General features: G+C 40.1%; 1 protein-coding gene across 1 annotated transcript in view; it reads left to right on the top strand.

Annotated features, from left to right (window-relative positions):
* Positions 1–24,709, top strand: part of GALNT9 (polypeptide N-acetylgalactosaminyltransferase 9) — a 156,416-nt gene that overhangs the window by 15,381 nt on the left and 116,326 nt on the right. Inside the window, exon 2 of the mRNA XM_075039617.1 lies at positions 15,965–16,145. Within this exon, the coding sequence (XP_074895718.1) occupies positions 15,965–16,145 (181 nt within the window). The remainder of the gene's footprint in view (positions 1–15,964; positions 16,146–24,709) is intronic.

Genomic DNA, 24,709 nt, shown 5'->3' with positions numbered 1-24,709 from the left:
CTGCTTGCTCTCTTAATTGGCAATATGTTAACGCAAGCATTTTTTCTCTGCTTTCCTGCTTACTTCAGTTAATAACTATAGCAACATGAAATTTCCCTGACACTACACCAGTACTGCAGGAGACTCTCCTTTATTTTCAGCTTCCTAAAATGCCAGACTTGGGTCCCACCAGCTTGTCTCATTGCCTTTCAGTGGTGAATGAATAATTAAATTATGCAAGGAGCAGAGAAATGATCCTGTGCTGCTCTTTGCTAGGCAGCGTGAAGCATGCCCTGCTGCTCATCTCATCAGATACCCTTCATGGCTCAGCATTGGCTTTCTCTGGGACCATTTGGTGCTGGAAAGCTCTTTCTGCTTATGGGAAATGTAAGTCTGACCTGAAGTTCAAGCGCAAGCGGACAGCATGTCTGCTTTGTGTCCTTGAGGAGTCATGAGTCCAAGCTGTAAGCTCAGACCTCAGTTTTCTGAAATTCAAATTCTGATTCGTACCTGTCTCTTCACTGAAGGATCTTCTTCTCCTGTATAAAGGCACCTTCTGTCACTGTCTTCATTTCTCTCTTTACTGTGTAATTTAACATCTCATAATGTAGTCCTAAGTACAAACCTGAGACACATCAGGGGGACAGGAACATTCATTCTTTTATGGAATTTCTGCATAAAGTAAAGGAAAGCTTTAAGAAAAATTGAGTCTCTGAAAACTTGAATTTCTTTTTACATTGCCTTGGCGGATGCTCTGTAGGTGGATTGAAGTAGCATGATGTTAGCAAATGCTCCCTGCCTTTGTCAAAGAAAGCCCACTTTGTCTTGCAGTGAGTTTGTCAGGGCCTAAATTATCCGTAGATCACAGTCAATTCGTAAAAATACCAACATGCAATGAAGCCAATCTTGTTAATAATGAATCAGGTATTATAGCAGTGCTGGTTTTTAAAGTGCCTGTAACAGTGGATTGTAGCTTTCCCGCTCCTGGAAGTCTGAGTCAATTTATCTTTATATCAACAATAAACCAGAAAAGGCAGAAATCAAAGTAAGCAATGTTTTTATTACCGCTTTTAAATAAAATATTGTGCCAATATTTTTTCCCTAACATTACATCTTTATTTTCTCAAATTTATTGACAATTGCTATTTATCCTCATTTCTCCTTTCTTTTGCAAAACTATCTCATCCTTTGATTTACTTCCTCCAGAGAATATGGTACCTAATTCTTTTCATTTTCCCCCAATAAATCCCTGATTAATTGTATGTTATAAGCTATCCATGCAATACTGTGTCTTTCATTTCTAAATAGGCTTTCTTTTATGAATTTCAAAAGTGAACACTTTTCTCTCTGGAGCCAAAACCAAGTCCAGTGTCATTTCCTTAAACAATAGCAAGTCACTTCAAAACCACCTATGATTCTCAGCACCGTAGACGACTCCTCCTCCTCTGTGAGCAGAAGAGAATCAGACCTTTAGTTGTGGCACATCCTCTAATAGATCTGCTATAAATGTGGCTGCCAATTTATCTCACCAGTTAGGAGGACTCTGCATAGTAACTTTCTTCATCCATTGTAGCTTCAAAACTGCATTGTCGATTTGTAAGCATGTTGGTTTAGATGCTGGATTCTGAGCTATATTTTTGCTGTTTCAAATGTGTCCTGTGTTTGGTTTTGAACTGACTTGTCCTGCTGGTAGAAAATTAAATCATACACATATTAAGAGGTTGATGGAAAAAGGCACTGCAGCCTGGCATTGACAAGCAAGGCACAGCTGTAGTGTATGTTGACATGAGATATGAAAATAAAGTGAAGGGAGGAAAGACGAGGAAAAGCAGAGGTGCAAGTTGTATCTCAAACCAAATTTCCAAGCCAAACTCCCTGAGAGGTGTCAAAGATGTGCCTGAAAAAAAAAAAAAGCACACAAATGCAATTCAAGAAAAATACGCATACCTACAGATGTAAAAGAGGCAGTCTGTCAGGAAAATGACTATGTTTTGAAGCCAGCCATCAATATTGCTGTGTAATGATGCAAAAGAAAAGTATGTCACCTTTAAAGAGCCTATAAGGCAATATCACACCGAAAGGAAAATGGAGGAATCAAGGCTCTCTTTGGCGCCTGTCAAAACCGATATCCAAATTAACTGATTTTCAAGTGTGGGCCTTTGAAATGATCTGATGGAAGTATTCAAAATCTCATGTCCTCAATGGCGGCTGATCTCTTCTACCATCTATTCCCAAAGAAAAATGCCTGATGGTAAGATTGAGAGGCAGCAGATAGAGAACCAGCACTGCTCTGACAAAACTGGGGACCTTTTCAGATCATTTGATTCTCTCATGGCCAACAGAGACACCAGACAGTGACTCTTGGAACATGGAAGGGAGAACAGTGAACATAGCCAGCAGGTCTGTAGGTGTTACGTTGTCTCTTCATTGTAGTTGCATTGCCAGAGGTGGACTTGGTGAACTTCACAGTGGTGGAAAATCGAGATCCTACTTTCAAGCGTGATGTGATTTTGAGTTCCAGCAGCTACTATGTCTGGGTTTAATGCCGTCATTCTCTGCTGTGTGAAATGGGTTGAACAACCGGGAGCTTTTCAGTCATACGAATGGCAAGTGTTGTATGCGACTTTGTTATGAGGAAAGCTGTCTGTGTGATTATGTTAGTTTAATTTAATAGCAGGCTGTTTAGGTAAATGAGCAGGGAGGCATATGAATGTCTGCAAATAATGTGGAGCATGATTGCAAAATGATGCGGCAGGAGATGGGCTTGTCTGGCCCTTGTTGAGAGCTTACCAGACAGCCCTGAGCAGGGAGAGAAGTCTTCCTTAGTCTTGGACACAACCCCTCTGAGACAGAGCAGAGTCCCAGGAGTGCCTGGCTGAAGTAATTTGCCAGGCTTGGCAGTGCTGGATGTGATACAGCCTTTCGTTAGTTTAGACTTCAATATCAGCACAATAGAGTCTAGAGTAGTACGAGCCTGCATAGGACCTGAAGTTAGATAGATATGCTTTTTTTAGATTCCCTGTATTTAAAGATAATTTCTTCCTTATGGAACCTAAACCTCTGGGATTTACTGCTGTAGTTGAGCTGGTTTGAGAATAGGCCAGTAAGGGATTTCTCATCCAGAATTGCATCAGAAGTCAAAGGGGTATTTTTTTAATAGTTAGAAACATGCAGTTGGCTCAGTAGGTGCAAGAAAATGTCATTGCATCCAACAGCATCTTTTCAGCTGTGGGCTCTGTCCTGTCAGACCTTGGACCAGAACTCCCTTCCTGCAATGGTCCGCCACTTCCCTTCCCTACCTCTGATTCTTACAAACAAAATCCTTGTTTTTCAAAAGATCTTTTCCTCATTTATGAAATCAGAGCCCTTTCACTTGGCTTGGAGTAGCTTGTCCTGAATCTAATTAAACAGCCCCAAAGTTTTAGCTATTGCACCTTGGAGCTTTTCAAGGAGAAGTCCCTTTCCCTTTCTCTAGAATGGCTCTGTTATCGTTTTAATGATCACTTTCCCCAGGAGTTCTCACCTCTGTTTCCCTGGAAAAATTAAAGAAAATCTAATATATTGATACAGGTGATCCATTTCATGTGAGCCAGTGACACTCTGACCGTGACAGTACCAGAGAATTCATTACTGCAGGAGGCCATTGAATCCAAGATTAGTGGCTGGGCTTTTAAAGGGCACTGGGTATTTTAAGCCCTATTTGTACCTGTCTGAGTTAAGATAATGAGGATAATCTAATATTATGCTTCAGGGCTTTAGTTACCTGCCTATGGGGTTCAGAATGGAACTCTGCTTCCAGGGCCTGTGCAGAGTTTAATTGGCCAAGCGCTTTATGATTTGTGTTTCGATTCCTCTGAAGCCTCAGGTATTGGCTACTGCCAGAGGCCAGATACCAAACTGATGACACTCAGATTTTGTCTCCTTTTAATATCAGTGGGCTGCCTGGCAGCTACACCAACATTTCAGCTCCCCCCCTCCCAACTCCAGATTTATGCCATCACCAGAGGAGTTTTCTGGCTTTCCTCCAAAGCCCTGAAGAGAAAAATCCATTTTGTATGTTTCACCAGCACAAACCACAAGTCATCTGGGATTTTAAAACTGCTGGAAGAATCTTGGCATCTGTTATTTATTTAAAGAATACAAACTGATCTTTCTCTGAAAATGATCTTTTTGATCATTAAAATGGAAGTAAAAAAAAAAATCAGAATCATGCATGTATAATTTAAAATTATGTATGTGGGGTAGGCTTTTTTTTTTTGTTGTTACTCAAAATTTAAGTTTAAAAATATGTCACATAGATCTTCCTTGCTTAAGGATGCCTGCTCTTTAGGAAATTGATTTTTGTTTATATCAAGGCTCTGACAAAACTCTGGCATCTCTCGTATGACCTATAGGCGTGGGATCAGTGTCGTACCCCACAAATGAGCTTTTATCTTCATCTCCAATGGTCTATGTAGCTCCTATTTCTTGGTCCTTTCCATCATCAATCTGTTTATCTCCTCTTGAATTATCTGTTGTAATTAGAATACATTTTCTCATCTCGAGGGGAAACCAGCTCCAAATGAGTATTCTATAAAAGCAATTACTTTTGATATTAGATATCTGTACATAAAAACACAGTATTTCTTCCAATTAAAAAGCACTAATGAATTTTGTGTCTAGAGAGGGAGTAGCCTATGCAATGCTACTGTTTCTACTTAAGGCAATGAACAAAAAATTAGGCCTGTAAGAGGGCTGATGAAGCCAGCAGTGGCAAGTGTGCCACACCTTTGAATAGTAGGTCAGGGAGAGAAGATGGCTGTGCAAGGACGTATGTTCCTTTTTTTCCCCAGCAGGCCTATTGTATACATTGATGGCCTTGATCACTCTCCACATTGTGCCTAGACGACTAACACAGTTCTTCCTACTACGCTTGTCTCCTATACCTGGCCTTCGATTACAGGTTTTTCTTTGTGTTTCCTCGGATATTCCTCTCCTCTTCCTCAAAACCTTAAGTCACATGCTAGGAACCTTGCATTTGGCATGGATCAGCTTTACCAGAGATCTCCATGGGCTCCTTCCCTCTGAAGACACAGGAGGAGTTGTGCTGAGCCTTCCCAGTGGAAAACCTGTCTTACATATATCAGAACTGCCATCTTTCATCATCTCAAAATATCCAGAATGAGTAGGGAGCTTTCATCACAAGCTTTTCTACAAAAGGAATCATTTCAGAAACATCTTGATCACGTTATTTTGGAGAGGACTATAAATCCTGTCCCTAGGTTACTTTCCCATAGGAATCCTCTCCTTTTCATCCCCAAGAAGCCATCTGTGTATGGGGGGCACATTGGGATAGAATCTGTTCAATGTGGTAGAAAAAAGGACCTTCCAGTGGGCTATGAAACAACTTGTTTTCTTGCTGTTATGACAAGGATGAAATCCACAGGCCAGTGTTGCACTGCAACCTCTGCCTCTCCTACTGATTCATGTTGTCTTGTTGCCACCTTCCCTGATTGTCTTTCTGTATCTGTTTCTTCTCTTCAGCATTGGTAGTGAGCTCTTTGGGGTAGGAACTGTCTTTCTGGGCTCATGTAGCATCTGCTAAAATGGTGTCCTCAGTCTAGACTACTTGCTCTGAAAACACTACGAATAAAAGCGGTTCTGGCCACATGCTGTCCTAGTTGGGTTTATTATGAAGGGTTTAAGGATTAATACATCAATATGGTAGGGGCAGAGTGTGTAGGATGGAATAAGGGTCAGCTTCCAACGCAGATGCTCATAATAGCCCGTGGCATTTTTATGGCATTTTTCATCTAATGTACTTTGAGCACTTGACAGATATTCATAGGCTGTACCTCAGAGTGCTGTCTGCAAGCAGGAAATGTCCCTACTTTAAAGAAGAGGAAAAAACATAGGGCAAAGAACATAAATGGTTGGATATTAGTTCTTTTTCCAGGTAATTTGTCCTAATCTACATCATTTCCAAGGCTCCTGCTTCTGTATTCTCTCTGCCTGACTAGCTTCTGTGGGCAGAAAAGGACCAGCCCTCCTACAGGCAGAGCTACCATATCACTGCATCCCTTCACCATCATTCAGCAGTCTTCTCACAGATGTCTTGCAGGATTGTCAGTCATCTCTGGATGAAGGTTGAGAAAGAGTATTGCAGGCTTCTACTTGAACAGACAGAAGGGTCTGGAGATGAGGTCAACGTACAGAAACACTGCACCGCCTAGTTTCTAGAGCAAAAAAGTTGCACATCAAGTGCTTCAGTTTTATAAATTATTGTATTTTTTTCCTTTTCAAACCATCAGCCATAGGATACTGTTTGTCTTCTCCCTGGTATATCTTCAGAGATACTTAGGGCTGATACTGAATACAAGGGGACATAAATCTTTCAAGCAAGGATGCAGCAAACTTGATTACAACTATAAAAAATAGTCCTATTTTTTGGATTGTATTTTGGATTTCAGATAAACGGAAGTGCTGGAGTCATCTAAATTGGATGGGGTTTTGTTTGTTGCTCTCCTCTTTGCAAAGTTGAAGGCTGTGTCCCTGTGGAGTGCGATTTTGTGAATGTTTTCTGTATGTAAAATTAAATCTCATCCACATACAGCATTCCTTCTAGCTCAGAAAGTAAGTACCTTTCATATGGACAAAATTCAGATCAGTTCTCTGGGCAGCAAATCTTATATATTATATAGGCTTACTGCAGGGCTGTGGTGGGAGAAACTGATTTGGGATATAGAAAGTTGGGATATTCAGAAATTAAGGGCCAGGCTCTGTTTAACATTTAGATTGAATTATGAGCTAGACACTACTGACTACTCATGCTGCATACTACTGTTTGCAAAGTTGACTGAAATAGCGTCAAAGAGTTTCAAATAAGATTTTTTTTCTGGATATTGTTGATCCTTGCGCTTGCAACAGGAAAATGCTTTTACCTTGCCAGGTTTAATTTTGGTGCTCTGAGCTGCTAATGCATTCAGCGAATTTATGCCTATGGGACAAAACATTTTGTTTATATTCTCCAAGACAATAATTGCAGAGAGCCACTTTTTTGCTATGGTCATTTCTCCATTAACCATCGTTTGTGCAGTTTTTATGGGAGGCAAGGAAAGAGGCAGATGCCCGGTTTTGGCAAATTTTTGTATGGGATCCTTTGGCAAACATGAAGCATACAGGATGGGAGAGGGAGGAAAAAGAAAGCACAGGCCGTGAAACTTGCTCAGCATTTTGGCAGTCAGGGTAGTATCATAGGATGGAGAAGAGAGAAATACCACTCTACGTGTGATGCCATATGATACTATCCCAAACTGTTAGCTCCTGCTGACATCGCAGGGAATCACTGGACAGAAGATGCTTCAGCTTTTGTCAGAGTAGGCCTGTGTTAGAAACTGAGGGAGGCTGCTTTTTAACTTGCAAGCTAATCACAACAGGACAAGAATTCAAGCAGTCACTGGTTTTGATTTCTGGCTCCACCACCATATCTTGCACAGTCCTGGGGAGTTCCTAAACCTTTCAGCAGATCATTTCTGCCCAAAGGTGGGTAGGATGACTCCTTCCAACCTCAAAGGCTGTTGGGCATCTAACCTCACTGGTGTTTGGGAGGCACTGAGATATTTCAGTGACAGTTGCAAAACAGCTCCAAGTACCGTAACTTTCTGTACGGTGGGGGATGTTTCTATTCAGTAGCCCAGCGAAAGGACATGTGAACCAATACCAGCTAGGGCAAAAACATTATCCTGGAACACCTCAATGCTAAAATATCCAAGGTAGAAGGCTTTTCTTTATTTCTGAAGAAGAAATCTTTTTCTGGTTCTGCTTCTTTTGGAATGTAGTAAATAACTTGGGTGCTTTTTATCCAGAGATTTCAAAGCATTTTGTAAAAGCAGTTACTGCTGCCATTTCCTAGCCTCTGTATGTCCCTTTGTCAAACCATCTGCCTGGTGGGACTCATCAACTCAATCTGAAATTGAGACAAAGCTCATGGCACCTTTTCTCTCAGCCATAGCAACTGTGCCCCACAGGGACTTGTTTAGCTTCCCCAGGGCATCTCCTCTAGCACCCAGTCTGGGCAATGTACTGAACTGAGCAGCTCATCAGAGTGTCCCTGGGCTGTGCTAGGTGTGTATGAGAGGCAAGGCACTGTTTATGCAATTGAGCCTTTCTCTGATGTAAATGTGTTATTCTGGAAAATTTGTTCCTCTTATTTTTAGGGATCACTAAAGTGGAGCTATAAACAGCAAGACAACTGGGAGCTGAGACCTTTTGCTTAGTGTTGAACAGCTCGCTCATATTGCTCTTTCTTCTTCCTCCTCCAACCAGCTGCTTTTCTTGTACATCTGCTTCTCTCTAACATGTACTGTTAACCCCTGAAGGAGGAAGACTGATTTTTTTCCTCTATGCCTACAGATATGCCAGAAAGGGAAGCTGTAACCTTCATCTGAAGTTCCTAGTTGCAACAGAACAAGATTACAAAATTAGCACAATAAAGTAATTCAACATGAAACTATCAGGGCTGATTCATCAGATGCAACCAATTTACTACCTGCTTCCAAAAGGGTGTTTTTGTATAGAACTACCTTAAAAAAATGTTGCAAGCTGAGTCTTGTTTTAGCTGTGTTACTGAACCTATTTTAGAGTCTATGAACCTTTTTCTTTTCTTTCAAAAGATATAACTGGAAATGCTAAAAGTCAGCTTTGTCAATCTATGTAGAGTTGGTATTGCCCCTGATTTTTTTTTTTTCTCTCTTGGTTAAACCAGAATCTAAAGATTTTTATTGCCTTACAAGGTATGCAGGGATGTTTTCAACTGAGAAATCAGAATTGAAAAAGGAAGGAAACAACTGTTTTGCTGATGAGTTTTATGTTTCCTGTTCAAAAAAGGGAGAAGTGTTTCAGGAGTGGCAGCTAAAACTGCTGGGTGACTATGCCAGTTTTCTTAGAAGGAAATGTTTTATACCCTCCTTTTAAGGTGCTAGTAACTGGAATACTTTTGTGTAGTTATTCAAGAGTGCAGATGGTCTAAGTGTAGATAAATCTCAGAAGGTTGGCTTTGAAGCCCTTCTCAACTTAAGACTGAGACAGGTCAGCAAGGGCATTTCAGAGATTTTGCAGTAGTTCTGTCAGTGCTTACCGAATCTGGTGGCATTGGTGATGGAGCTGGCCTTGTGATTGTGCCCAGCATCCCTGGTACTGCCTGGGCAGACTTTTGATGAAAGAGGGGTGAGATGTGGGAGCAGAGCCGGAGCTGCTGAAGGGGACGTGGCCTTGTCAGAAATGGCAGAAGGCTAAGAACAGACCTGTGCTATTGTGAATGTGGGTGTATAATTATTTTCAGTTGCTTATTTTTATTTTGAATTGTCAAAAGGTTAATTATATCTGAGAACCTTAGCTGAATCTGATTTACAGCTGCCTGTAATTGTGCTGCAAATGGAAAAAAAAAAGACAGTAAAATAATCACAGATGTAGTTTGATCTTGCTTTTGCCATAGTTTCTCACATAAATCTCTTCAGTAATTTTCCCATTGTGACAGGGTTTATGGTGAAAAATAGAAGGTCTCTTTTCTTCCTAGAAAATTATGCGTCCTGTGGAGTAATTCATCTGGTTAAGAAACTAAGACTGGTTCATTCTGCTCTCCATTCTCCCAGCAATTTCTGTCTTACACAGAAATCTCTGCAGTGAGAGCAATAAATTTGAAATGAATGACAGACACTAATTATTTGTGACCTCATTGTCATCCGCAGCATTAAACTGGGTATGACTGATCCCAGCATATGGGCTGTAGATCTTTTTAGTCTAAAAATTTAAAGAAAAGACAGCTTTAAAAATAGCAGCTCACTGGGCATTGCCACTGTTGTTCCCTCTCTCCCCTCTCTGCCCATCACTGTTTCAGAGCTGGCAGCATGATTTCAATGCTTCACTCTGACATGAGCCACAGGGTTACAAACTATCAGCAATGCTGCTGTACCCTGCCCACAATGGCTTTGCAAGCCATGGAAAAATGGGTGAAATAGGTGCTAGTTAGAGCCATAGGTATCAACTCAAAGATAAGAGGAGGATCTGGAAGACTGCAACAATCTTTAAAAGAAGAAGAAAACAGAAAAGTACTGTCATCTGATCTGCCTTGGTTAAAGCCCAGGTATATGCTGGAAGTTGAACCAGAAGCACTTCTCCATCTGTCTTTTTTAGGTTTTATACTGGTCCCCATCTCTGTAGGACCTAAAGACCCAGCATATAAAATCAATAGTAATTGTCTCTCTGATGAGCAGCAGTATTTCCAGAAATGTATCCCTTTCCCTGTTGTTCCAGTAGGTGAGACCCATGGGAATGAATTTTCCTATGTGCTGTCCCTGCAAGCTGCCTGGGTTTTTGCTGAGCAGAAAATGCCCAAGCCCTAGGGCACGAATAGCTTGTTCTTTGCTGACTCTCTGTCTTTGGCAGCCCACCTATGTATCCTGTGGGAGCACTGCTGTAGAATATTCTGCTCCTCCATGTCCTCCCAGGTGTTGTTTCCATGTTTGTCATGTTGGAAGGCATCTGATGAGATGATTTTGCTCAATGGTCCCAGACTGTTGGGCACCCCTCAGATGAGGGCCCGGAGGATGTGCTGGAAGGTGTGTCTTGTTCGCCAGCAGCCTCTGCTTCAGACCTTGGGGGGACACTGTCTCTCATCGCCCACCTCCCAGTCCCATCTTTTAAGGCCAACCTTTTTTGAGAAGATGCTGCTGAACTGGCACCCCTTTTCTGTTTTTTTCACAAAAGGCTGACTGATGCAGGTAACTGTGGATTTGAGGGTTATCAAGTTATGATCTTGACTTAGGTAGTCATGGAGCAAAGCCCTCTGTTGAGGAGACATTTGCTGAAGCAACAGATAACCCTTTGAGATGGAAAATGCTACACAAGTGTTATCCTATGTGAGACAGTTATATTGTGTCTAGCTAACCACCCATGCATTGAAGAGCCTTGCCTGCAATTGCTGCATTTAACACACGCATGCACGCACACATATAAAATATACTACATTTATTGTTCCTAAGAACTTCTAGAGACACTTGAGTGCTTTTCTTGAAGAATGAAGCAATGTGATATCACTTATTTAATTGCTACTATATATTGGTTAATGTTACTGCATTGCTATAATAACTGTCCGTCAGACTAGGCTATGCTACAATTTGGGTAATGAATGGGGAAAAAACCTTACAGCAATATGTTCTGAGAGTGTCAGACGTATGATGACTCTTTTGTTGAACAAGATCAGATTAGCAGCATGAAGAATTAGAATATCAGATTTAGAAAAAAAGGTATATGAAATAATTGTCATTATGCATGGTTTGGAAGGCTATCTAACTAATTCTCTCATACAAAAAATATAAACATGCTTGATGCTTACCATGGGTTGAATGTTGCATTCCCCTGTTACTTCTACCGTAAAGATGCAAGTGATTTGTTGTAAACTGCAAGAGCTTAAGTATAAAGTTTTCAACTACTGGAATTAAATAGTTGCTTAAAGTCAAATGAGCATGCCCCATCTTGGAGACTGTTTCATCAAAGCAGGTCAGTTAACTTTAATGAAGTCGTCTTCAATTTGCTTTGATGTAACATCAGAACCCAGCTCAGATGATTCCAAATGATCAGCAAATAAATTTCCACACTGCAGTCTTTCAAGGACATAGGCTTTATGAAGTGTCTAGTTTTCTGGATTCTTTAGCTTCTAAAGTGCCTAATTTGACTCCCTTTTGATAAAGCTTGCTTGTACTTTTTTTTTTTTTTTTTTTTTTTTTTTTTTAGGGATCTGCTGACTTTTCTCTGAAACTGAGTCCCCCTTTAAGATGTCATATATTGGGCAAGTAAAGCAGAGGCATGCAGCATCATTGCTTGCTATTAGTGTCTTTTAAGTCTAAGACTGTATCATGCAGGAAGATTAGGCTGCTGTGCTTTTTCTTTTGAGTGAGGAGAGATTTAGAGTCTCAGACATGTAATTTCTGTAATTACTTGAGCAAGGACTAGTTGTTAGGCCAGGGATGGCAACATCAGGCCCTTCTGTTCTAATTTTTCCAAAGGAAGTAACATTAAATACTAAAGCTAGTCAAAGTGCCAAATAGCCTCTCATCCTAAATTGGACTAAAAGGGACAAATGTTACAATTTCCTTCAAAATGAAGTTCCCTAAAATATTTTCAGAAATATTTAATGTGTATTGAAGTGCTTCACTTAGTAAGGTAAAAGAATTTCTGTTGTTTGAAATCACTAACTGCAACACAACTCTTGAAGAATTTTAGTCATGTCTCAACAGAAACTATGACTGTCTCATTCTCCACTTTTCTTACAGAAAATTTTTTCATTAGAAAATTCAAGTAGTCCTTCTTAAATACCCCAGATATCATGATATCACATTTTTTGCTTACCGCTTTCTCCTTTGCGTGACCCAGTTGGAGACATGACTATATCATTTCCTAATTCTTAACCTCCCTTGTGCTAGGTTCTCCCTGTCCCTGCAGAATGCAGAACTATACCAGCTGCAGGTTGATCACTTGATGCTCTCCCAGTTGCTTTATGATGATTGCTGCAAACAAGAATGGAAGGTTCTCAGACATTTTTGAACCAGGTTTAGTGGAAGAAAGATTCATAAGGTACATTTCTACAAAGAAATGTGAGCAGTAAATAAAACTAGTTTGTTATGTATGAATAAATCTGTTCAGTTTTTAGGGGCAAGAATACTGTTTTTCAAGAGATCACGTTGGGCTAATGTTAATCATTCAGAGTAGGAACGCTTGGTGTGTTTGTATATTAATAGCAAACTGCAGGTATCACAGTATTTGTAATAATTAAGATAGAACCAGTGAGGACTGTACTAGATAATGACAACCAGTGTCCTAAGTCCTATCCAGACTCAGCACACCCAGCTGTGTCTCTTAGCAAGTAGCAATTCAACACAGTGCTATGGTTTGGATTTGTCTCTGAGTGAATTGCTACCGGTATAAGTCAGCAGGAAGTTTTGGCTCTTGAGCTAGATCCTATTGGCCAGAAGTGTGGACAGCAGAGACACAACTCTGTTTTTCCATTTACCTGAAAATGCAGCTGGACAGAGATCCATGTGGCCAGCCTAAGATGATAAGAAAGGCTCTTACCCCCCTCTACTTCTGCACAGAGGAGCATGGCTAAGACAAGTATGCTAAAACTTTCTAAATGCTTCTGCACATACCTGAAGACAGTTTCATGACTTCAAGAATAATATGAGACATGAATGAAAAGTATATAGGTATTTGAAATAATTATAATAATCTTTGGAAACCTTTAGCTCATTTTTTTTCAAGTTGTTGCATTAGGTCCAAATTCTCTAGGATTTAGTGGCTTGTGCTGGTAACTCCTTGTGGTTTTTTGGTTTGTTTTTTTTTTTTAGCAGAATGTTGGTGAGCAGGAATAGGTGTTCTGCCATCCTGCTGGGGCTCAACTCAGTCCAGCTGAACTGATTTCTTGCATTCTCCTTGTACAGGTTGAGACAGGACATGAGTACTTTCCTATTTGTCTTCTGGGTTAGTTCCATACCTTACTGAAGGAAAACATGTTTGGGAGAGGAAGACAACATAGCTGTCCTGGAGGAAGAATATAGTCATTAAACAGTGGGAAGGCTCTGTTTTGCATTACCAAATGTTGGAGGATAAGTCATCAAAGGTGGTCCAAGATCCTAGTTTGGCAGTGTGACTGAAGAAGAGAGTTGTCTACTGATACCACATTCCCTTGCCTTGAGCATACCTTTCATTTTTCCTAGCATTTTGTTTCACTTACAGCTTTGAAGAAATTCATTATTGATGAAGCATCAGTATCAATCCCAGTAGCTCAGTGCTTTGGTCTTTTCTCTCTGTGTTCCAGTAATACAATACCCTAGAAAAAGATGCTGTTTTGAAGCTTCATCTTTCTACTTTCCCCTCATGGGTGCATGACCTGTGGGGTTTCTGCTCGTGCCTCTGTTCAATCTCCCTTGCTAGTGAGACCTCGAGTTCACCTCCCCCACACACCTATAATGAGACCATGGCTGTGTGAACCTCTTGTTTTCCCTTCTTTTCAACAACTGACTAGGCTTGAATGCTTGGAGCTGTCTGAATTTTTTAAAAGCTTGGCCATGCCAAGGATGTTTTTCTGTAGGGCGTCCTTTTTTTCTACTTCTGCCCTCCCCCTTCCTGCTAAGACTCATGATTCACTCTGAGACAGTTGAGCATTTCAGTGCATGATGATGAGGAACATGAAGAAGACATCAAAGACACAAACACAAGTAAGGTCTGTCCTGACTTGGGATCACTGATTGCAGTATGAGGTATGTATTTTTGTAGGCAATGTCTGAAATTCAGTACCAAAATTCACGAGTACTGCAGGTACTCAGTCCTTCTATGTTCAGACAGACTGTATGTAGTATTGCACTGAAACTTAGCATAGTATTTTCTCGTAAGCACTACAGTAGAAAATGCTAACTGTACTCTTTCAGACCGCTAACAAACCGTTGTCTCTCTCTCCTGTCCTGTAATTAAGCAGAGGTGATGATGGAGCTATAACAAGTGAGGACAGTGTTAGCAATGAGATGCAAGAGACATTCCTTCATGAGGGATTGAACTGTCCCAGACCTTACTGTGACTTGTCCCAGCTTTGTATTTGCCTTGTGTGTTTGTTACTAGCAAATGTTGACAGTTTCTTTCTGTCTTTCTCTTTACTTGTTTAGTTGAAATAATGACATTTTCCTCTTGAAAAAATCTTAATTTGAAAACTGTTGAGCAGGTCAAACTGTAATTTTGTTCTGTGTTGTAAATGATTGGGAGGATATTTGCACATTTCTGTATGGTATCCCCAAGACTATTATAAATAGATTTTTCGCTTATAATGACTTGTTGATAATGAGCCTTTTGGAAAGGAAAGCTTTGACATTAAACACAGGATATTTGAGGAGCTTATTTATAAGAATTCAGCACCAAGTTAAATGCCTGTTGCCATGGAAGAGGTTCTTGGTGATGTGATCATATGGGCATTTTTTTCTGTCGGTTTAGTTTTGGTTTACATGTATTTTTGATTTGATTGGTAACATACCAGTAAATGAAACCTATAAATGCATTGTTGACTGGCTAATATCTCAGCAAAAAACCAAGTGGGGCTAATCCTTCTAGCTCAAGTGCATCCAAACTTTCTAATCCTACAAGCTGTAGAGAGCTGAGTATCTTACATAATGTACATACTTCGTTCATAAGAGAGCTGAAGGACAGAGGAAATCTGGAGTAATTCCCATGTGAAAGATGGTGTCGGCTCCCTAATAGTTTTAGCACATCTTTGCGGGAACAGGCTGGGCAAGGTGTGCAGTTGAGTCCAAATCACCTATCTATTGACTGACATAGGGAAATTAGATTTACCCTGTACTTCCTACTCGGCAGCAGCTGGTGACCAGTGCCATAGCTATATTCCCAGTATGGGAACCAAACCTGAACCACTCAAGAGCTGTAGGTGGTCTTAGAGCCACAGAGCAGATGCCTCAGCTCCAACACTTATTCCAGAACTGACATTAATAAGGAATTAAACTGGCGGATCTACATGTGGTAGAAATTCAACATATCTCCCTTAAAATGAACGGAACTATAATGGGCTATATTGGGAAAGGGTCTGGCCTCCAGTTCTTATGAGGAAAATTTATCTTAATTATCTTAAGGACAATTAGGCATTTTGGAATGTTTAGAAACAAGATTCCCATTTCCAGGGATTTATACAGGAAAAAGGAGAAATTGTGAAAGCTGCTAATTGATTCTTTATAGTTCGCTCACTAGTAATTATGCACTGCTACTACAAGATGTGTTGATATGGACTCTGGTTTGAAAAGCTGAGGATAATTTCTACAGAGCCATGAGAGTTTCAGAGCTGAGTTTCATGGGAGTTCAGATCTTGTTTATCTAAAAACATTCTGTGGTCACAGAAGAGGATAGATCCATTTCCTTTATATTAATATTTTCTTTTTTTTTTTTCTTTATCATTTAGGTCTGGCAAAGCCCATGGGATTAGTTGAAGGTCCAGGAGGCTTGGGCCAGGGGGGAATGGCTGCTACCCTGAGAGACGATAGCCATGAATCAGAGACTAAGTATGAAGAATATGGTTACAATGCCCAACTCAGTGACAGGATATCACTGGACAGGTCCATCCCTGACTACAGACCAAAAAAGTAAGTTGAATTTCACATTATTATTAAGAGTGATTGATGATTGTTCTGTTGACCCACGGTGGCATTCTTCTCTTCACATCCCTTCCTACTTAGAGTATGACAACAGTCATACATGTACCTCTGAGTTTAGTGAAAATTAAAAAGACCAACTGCCATCTCAAGCATGAAGTGCCACGTTAAATGCATAGCTAATTCTGTGAGTAATGCAATAATGTGCACATTCAAGGACTCAGATCAAAAGCTACATCAGGATATTGGTGTTCATTGGGTTTTGGTTCACTTAGAAAAAGCCAGGCAGTGCCAGCTGAGCCCACCATCAGAGGTGAGAGCCTTAGTTTGTGCTTCTTATAGTCATGTGCAATGGAAGGTTGGGCAGTGACAACAAACACTTTGTAGTCACTGGTCACTAAAAAAACCGCATCAAATCAACAGCCTTTTCTTTAATTGTATTTGATGTTGTTAGAATTGTTTAGTCAGGGTTTACAATGTGCTGAAACATAGACTAAGTGTAATCCACTGGGGTCCTGTAATTGCAATAAGATTTTTTTTTGTTTGTTTGGAATGTGTGTTTATTTTTATTCTAGTGTTATAGTCTTCACATGCCTGTGCTATGCTTGACATTGCAATTATATGTTTAATATTTGTACTGATTTATTATATTTTGTATTAAATGTCTTTCCAATCTTTCATATTTATGGAGTTATGTATCTTCCAGATGAGACATCCGCACTGTCATCCTAAGAATGACAATCAGTAATGTCTTAATGCAGAGGAGATCAGCAGCAATGCCTAGTTACTCTCAGGAGACAGAATTGAAAAGAATACTTAATTAATTTCTAATAATAATCTTCTGTTTTAGAAGACCCACTGGGGCTACTAGGCAGAACTGAAAGTTAAATAAAAAAGTATCCTATTAAGTGGCGAGAAAAGTTTAGCCAAGCAAAACAGCTGTGGTCTGTGAGTAGATTGGAATTGAATTAGGATTTTAGGCAGTTTAAGCTGCCAAAACCAAAATCCAGCAAAACAAAACTTCAGCTTAACTACAAATTTCATTAACTGTGTTACATAGTAATCTAATCTCAGAAGTATTGACTCAGCATTTGTTTTCTCAGACACTTGCTATGCAAAAGAAAACCTAGATAAAAGAAGTGGCAAAGAGAAAAAAATCTACTGCTTTGATATCACATTTGATGCAAGTATACTGACTTGTCTAATGGTCTCATCTTTCCATCTCTCTTGAAGTATCATAAAAATCCATCATGGAATTATTCTGGGGAAAAAGTAGTCTGTAGTTAGGCAAATATTGGAGTTGTGCATCAGAGCTGGTCCAAAGACCCTTAAAATCAGCATGATTTTTTTTCAAATGGAAGTCAGTGAGGTTTGACCTGGCCTGTTGTTAGCTGCTGTGGTCAGGTGGGTAATAAATGAGAATGCTCTACTAGGAAATACAAAAGTGAAGGTTGCAGAGCTTGAATCTAGCTCAGCAGCTGTCAGAAGCATGAGAGCATTTGCAATGCAGTGAAGTTTCACTTCAGATTATACTCTTCCACAGTTTTACTTGGAAGCTTTCATGAGTCATTCAGATAAGCTTTTTGACGTGCTCATTTTGGGAATCTCATAAGGCCATGCTGCATGATTAACTGTCTGAGTTACTGGGAGAACTGCCTTCCTTGTGGTGTTCTGACACTTTTGAGGTGGTTCTAGTTAGCTCTGGATGCTGGAATTGAAACACTTGTCACAAGATACTTACAAGTCACAGGAAAACCCTTCAGGTTGAATTTGCTATGAAAAATGAGTGAAAGTTTAGAGAAGGTAGAAGCTCTTATTATATGAAGAGTTTTATCCACTTGTACCAAAGGAACTTTGGCTGCCATTTGGTTGCCATTTTCTATTAGAAATTTCTGCTGTCCTCATGAGCAGCATTTTTTTGTCTCTGACCCCTTCAAATGTATAGCTACTCCTACACAGTCTCTCTTGGGAGCTCTCACTCTAACGCTGAGAGGCAGTTTTCACTCCCTACCCTATCAACATCTTCTTATCCACCATGTAATACCACATATGCTCACCTAACAGCTAATAGTTGTGCATCATAGCCATAAGGCAAAGGTGAACCTGACTTTCTGTTTGGTTTAGACACTCTGCTCTAATTAGATATTGGAGAGAACTAAACCTCCAGATCTTTGAGATAGGCTTTGGGAAAACCACTCTTGTTTTGTCCAACTTTGTATGCTGACTTGCCCAGTGGTCTCATTTCTCTGTCTCTTGATAATAGCTCTCATTGCTGAACCCTTCTCAGTCTGCTTGTGATTTATATTCATGTCATTCCAAGAACTTTTCATTTTTAAAAAGAGAGGACTTTTCATTTTTAAATTGAGAAGAAAGGTAGAATTAATGTCCAAGGCCATGTACAAAGTCCATGGTCAATCTGTGAATAAAAAACACTTATCTGGATTCACATTCCCAAAGTATTAAACCATGCTTTCTCCCCATTCTGGCTTCCATTTAAAATGTTCAGATCTACATATTTGCACACACCAGTAGGTATTAAAGATATGAACTAGGAGAATTTATACTCAAGTCTGAATTGCATAGACACAATTTATGAAAGTAAACACGATTTCACTATGCAAATGTGGGACTTGTAATATTCCAGGCTTAGTCTTCTTTTAAAAGCAATTTGATCAGAAATATTACCTTGTAGTTCATTTTATCTTTTAAGTCCCCCCTTATTGTTGTGCAGTACCTTATTCTGGTAGAATAAGCCTTTTGTTCCATCTGCTAGCATAGTTTCAGTAAACATTCAGCAGTTTAATTGTGTTTCAGGAGGTATTTTCATCCCCACCCAGCAAATTAAAAAAAATATGTCACACTGACGAGGTGTACAGTCAGACAGCATGACCATGAAGGCTTCTAAATTGGAGTCACCTCCATGTCCTTCCACTGCAGTAAAGTCTGCAAGCCTGGGTGGGTAGTCCTGCTCTCAAGATGCTTTTCCCATACACTCACACTGTGTTCTGCTTTCCTACCTGCTGTTGCCAGTGCAGATATTCCTTTTAACTCAGAAGCCTTTTCCTTAAGATAGAAACTGCTAACTCGGTACAGGAGACAACAGCAGATTTTGGGCATGTTGTGTTTGTGTGCCAAATCAAAGCAATGACAGTAAATAGCTTGCTTGCGATTATAATTCACACAATAATTACAAAATTATAGTCTGATCATAACGTGGTGTAATAAATATGTGTTAGCTTTTTCTTCTCTGATATTGCACCTCCCACAGCTTGAATGCTTGCCCTGTCTCTGTGTAGAAAGCAGACAACCTTGGGGAAACAGTTAAAAAACATACTGTGAATTGATATTTCAAGCTATGTTTAGTTTCAAGAGACTTGTAGTATAGAGAAGTTGTAATTTTGTTTTATAAAACAACGCAAAGCCTCCCCAACAATTTTTAAGTTTATTCAGTGTGACCTTGAACACTATTTTAATTTCTTGTTGGATTTCGCCTAGATGAAATGGACTGATTTTAAAGTTGTGCTGATTATCTTTCTATAATGTATTATATGTCTTAGTGGTCACTTTTGCCTTGAAGCAGCTGAGTACAGTGCAGCTGAGTCCTCTGAGAAGATGCAAGGACTGAGTAGTGGGAATGAAATGCATTTCAGTTCAACGTCAGGCAGAATACTCAGGATTTATTAGGGTTGGTTGATGAGTATTTAGAAATGTTCAGCTAATCATCCTAGTATTGGACTGACCTGAGATTTTGCTTCATGTACTCAGTGGAAAGTGGTCAATATCTTCTTGTCTGTTAAAATACATGAAAATAACTCTAAAATAGTGGTCTGGTTAGTACTGACTGTTACTAACTATCTAAATTCTAGACTAAATTTTTTAGTATGTGTGAAATCTACATTAATACCAAAAGAATTTTGGAAGGATTATTTTTGTTACAGGGAAGTTCATAATGCTCGTTATGGAATTGTTTTCATCCCCTGTCACACAGGCACATACTGAGCTTGAAAAACATTTCTCAAGTTAAGGGCAAGCCACAAGTAGGGGCAAGGAAAGTAGCACAGGTCTCTGCATGTCCCTGCTGCAGCCCCATCTTTGCTCCCCAGTGTGCTGAAGTTTTTCAAGGGCTATACCACTGTGGAAAATACGTTGTGGAGAGCTCAGGATATTTAGTGTCCCAGTCTCTCTTCCCAGTAGTAAAGTATTAGCAGGACTTTCTAGCCCTCACTAACATACCCTATTTCCTCTGTGCAATGGAAGAAAGAGAAGCTTCTCTTGTACGGAACAGGTTATTTTTCCCTTGGAAGCACATGGCTAAGCTAGAGCTTGCTCTGTGGTTCTCTGGGAAAAATGTTATTTAATGGTGAAATATTATTGGATTAATTTCCATTTATGTTCTTTCATGTTCAAAATGAGTCTTGTGATCACATAAAACTGAGTACTTAGTGGACATAAATCCAATGTTGGCCAATGACTCTTATGTTTATACGTGGGAAAGCATAAGCACATGTATTTGTATCAGTTATCTCTACCAGTATGTGTAGATGTAGAATAGTCTTGAATCCTACCCATGGGAATGCCGTGAAGTCTGCGGGGCTGTGTGCACGCCTTTCTTACCATAATGTTAAAAGGCCAGCCAATGTTTGACTGAATAGTCAAAAATAGATCTAGAGCAACACAGCTGAGATTTTGATATAGATCCTGCACTTTTGTGCCCAGAATCAGCCACCTAAACCCCTGTGTAGTCATTTGTCTTCAAGCAGCTTAATTTGTTAGGGGTACTGAGAGTAGAGAAGGAGAACAGGTTTACCTGGGACTTGCTGTATTGCTACAATAGGCTTCAGGAATGGCAGTGGCCATCCATCTGCCCTTTTGGGGGAACAACAGCCTTCACTGCTGCCAGTGGTAGCACAAAATGTAAGTCTGTGCTCTGGTAACAAAGGATCAGACTCAATGCTTCCCGCTCATGCATGAAGACAGAGGTGCTACAGCCCCATATGACAGTAGACTTTGACTTTATCAAAGATGAAGAATGCAGAAAAAGTCAAAACCTTAGGGAATTTCATTCGAAGGTGGGAGGAAAGGCCCCCAAACTTACAAAAGCTGTTTGTTTTACAGTGTGGCATCCTGGAAAATTGGGAAGTGTCAACTAACCAGATGCTTTCAAACGTAAGCATCGTCTCTCAGGATAACATCAATTCCCCTGTTCTTTCTGGTGCACAGGCTGGATCGCAAGGGGTTGAATTAAACAGGTTGAACACCTGTAAATCTGGTGTTTTCTAACTTTCTATCACTTGACTTTGCAACTTAAATAACTTCTGGGGTTTCTTTACATGCAGGACACGTCCACACATGCGCTTGTCAAAACCACTTGCTGCGATGCATTATGCATACTTTTGAGAAAAGTTAATATGATCCCAGAACTTCCATAACAGCTAAATTGGCTTTTACAAGAAATTGTCGCCGCTTGGTGAAGATCTTTAATTTAACTGATCTTTTTTGTGCAACTTGATGCCGAGTTCATTGTAGCAGTTCAGTGATAACAATAATACTAATATATGGATTCAGTCTGCTGGCTCTATCAGCCAAAGAAGATATTTCTTTGTGTTATGGTCATGGATGTTTGTACTGAGAAAATTCAGCCCTAAAGAACAAACTTATTAATGCTGAGGCAACTCAAGTCTTCAGCCATAAAAAGCAGAGGAACCTAGGTCTGGAGGAAATTACTTTCATTTATTCAGTTCTTTTATAGAAGCGAGCATTTTTGTTGCTTGCTATAGACATTTCACAATAGCAAAGGAATTGCATCTCTAGGGCTCTGAAATGTAATTAATGGTTCATTCCACTCTATACGTAAGGAAAAGCTTTTTTAATTACCTATCAAAAAGGATTCTGGAATTGATCAAACAATGCTATCAAGGGGGCAGACTTGGTAAATAGACCTCTGATTTGTTCATTCAAGGGTTTAATAACAGTAGCTAGTATGAGGCCAGTAGCTAGGAAACAGCCTTTCTGTAAGAGATTGTCCTTCAGTAGCTGGTGAGCTCAAGCCTTTTGAGAACGCAGCATGCTCACCTTTAATTTTGACCCTTTCTTTTGGTGGTAGAACTCTGTGGACTCACGGTGATATTTGAGCCATCAGTCAGCAGCTCTCTCGCGCCAAATCATGTGTGTGTTTGCAAGTTCTCTGTCGTGAGAGGAGGATCAGTGGTCTGGTACAACAGCCCCTGCCCGAGGCTGTCGGAGCGGGCAGCTCCTCTGCCTGTCTGTGTTGGATGTCCCTGCAGGAGCAGGGCAGGAAGGCAGATGGCTTTCAAAGAGCATCAGCTTTTGGATCAGTGGATTGGAGAGGGCTAGACCTGGTATTATTTGATTTTCTCCACGTCTGCAGCTTGCTCTGCCTCATGACCCACTTTTCAAATCCTCTGGGGACACTGAGTATTCTGCACTGCTTAGAAAAGTGACACAAGAATCTCCAAATTAAAACAGACCCTTAGGATTCTTCCAGGTTAACCAGAGTGCAACGTAATGGGCCCCTTTGCAAGGAATATTTGAACTGGAACAGATCCAGAGCTTTTCAGGAATCAGAATTTCTGATGAGCAGAAAATGACAACGGAAAAAAAAGCACCTAAAAATATTTTTTGTCAGGCTGAACATCTTCTGTGAAATTATTATTTAAACAAAATGTTTAGACCAATGAAACATTTAGTTTCCCATGAAAACATTAGTTTCAAAATAATGAATTTTCTATCACTAGCTTCTACCAATACTTTCAGATTAATGTCAGGTCACAGTAAAGTGAAACTTTAGTTAAAATTAAGCATTTCCTTTTTTCAGCTGACAGTTTTTCACAATCGCAGTACAGACACAATATTTTGATTTCAGTTAAGCTTATTTTTTAATAGGAAACTTTTTGACTTTTTTTTTTTTTTTTGCACCCACTCTCAATAAATTTAAAAAAACATGCTAAAATTATGAAAACCCCATTTTGGCCACTCTGCACATATGACATCAGTTGAAGCAGAGGGAAGGAAAAACAGAGACAGAAAATGAAGCAGACAGAATTACCTCTGGGCAACAGATTGAGATTGTTTATTGGAGGGAAATTGAGTAAGAGATGAAACCAACTGAAGTGTTTTAATTAGATCCCAAATCAATGTCCAGATGTGGATTTTGAACAGTGCAAAGGGGGCATGTGTGTACATGTGCTCTGGGACTTTATATAGATCTCAACCAGCTTTGCCAAGATACATAGGCTGGACATTTCCCTCGGGTTGTGAATCCCCTACAAATAGCACAGGCGCCTTTGCGCACACATTGTCTGTATGCACAATTGACGATACAGCTTCATAGAGACGTACCCAAGTTTGAGCTGACTTTCCGTCTTGCCCAAGAGCAGAAGGAACTTGTGTGGACTGAGTAAATCCCCGTGCTGCTTCCTCTGCGGAGAGCTGGGCTCTGACCAGCTACTGTACAGTGTTTAGTGTTGTAATTCTGACTCAGTTCATTTGGGATATCAGTTGACAACCTAAATTTGCTCATACTGCTGCCTCTGGGCCAGTTGTGCTTATTTGTGTATCCCTGTGTATGCCAAAGGCTTATCACTGCAGTTTGGGAAGCGTTTCGTATTTGGCTGTAAAGGGCTCAGACTGGAACTGTGTAAAGCCCTCAAAGGAGGGGAAAAATCACCTGCTCCTTTGGCTGGGAAAGGAAATTCCCTGTGAATCATAGGTACCGCCAGCCAGCCCCTGGCTTTATACCCAGTGCTTTTTATTTGTACTGTACCTCTGTAGTTGTCACTGAGACCTGTGGTCGTGACTTGACTGTGTTTATGAAGGTACTGCAGGTCTTCTCCCAACCTCTGCCGGAGCTCTTCTTGCTTTGCATAAATAATGATATATTAATTGGAATGTGAGTTCAAACCTTTGTCTCCAAAATCCCAGGTCACCATTAAGTTTTTGAATATTTAATTAGTTATACAATGTTAAATTGCTCCAATGAGAAGGCTAGCTGAGGAACAGATTAACGCTGTGACCATGTTTCGCAATAATAATTAAAAATTATTAAGAAATTTCCCAACTACTTTTTCAGGCCATCATCAGGAAGGTTCTCAGACTGCTTTTGTTTGATCAACAGCAGTAGGGCATGGCCATGAAGTAGGACCATGAGACTGCCCAGGTTGCACTGCAGTAATGCTCTGCCTTCTGCTTTGTTGTGCATAAGCATTGGTGACTCCAAAGGGTTTGGGCAGACAGTACCAAGGTTTTTGGCAGGACATGGCGCCTAAGCAGAAACTCCCCATGAGCCAGACTCCATGCTGTCTGCATAGTAGCAGTGCTGGACACATGGCGATATCTCACAGTTATTTCTGATCTTTGATAGAAGTTTTCTCTGGCTTTTCCCATTAGATATGTTATTGATTCCCTTTTGTTTAGTGCTAGCTAGGCTTTCCAATTAAGTACTGACTTTAATTATAACACAAAGCGTATAACATAGATCTTGATTATTAACACAGGCACACAGGGTAATGAAAGGAGGACCAGCAAGGCTAAATTAA

This window comes from Buteo buteo, chromosome 11 (genome assembly GCF_964188355.1).
Source record: "Buteo buteo chromosome 11, bButBut1.hap1.1, whole genome shotgun sequence".
In the NCBI taxonomy this organism is placed as follows: Eukaryota; Metazoa; Chordata; class Aves; order Accipitriformes; family Accipitridae; genus Buteo; species Buteo buteo.
The sequence above is the reverse complement of the archived record's forward strand: the minus strand, read 5'-3'. Positions and strand labels throughout refer to the sequence as shown.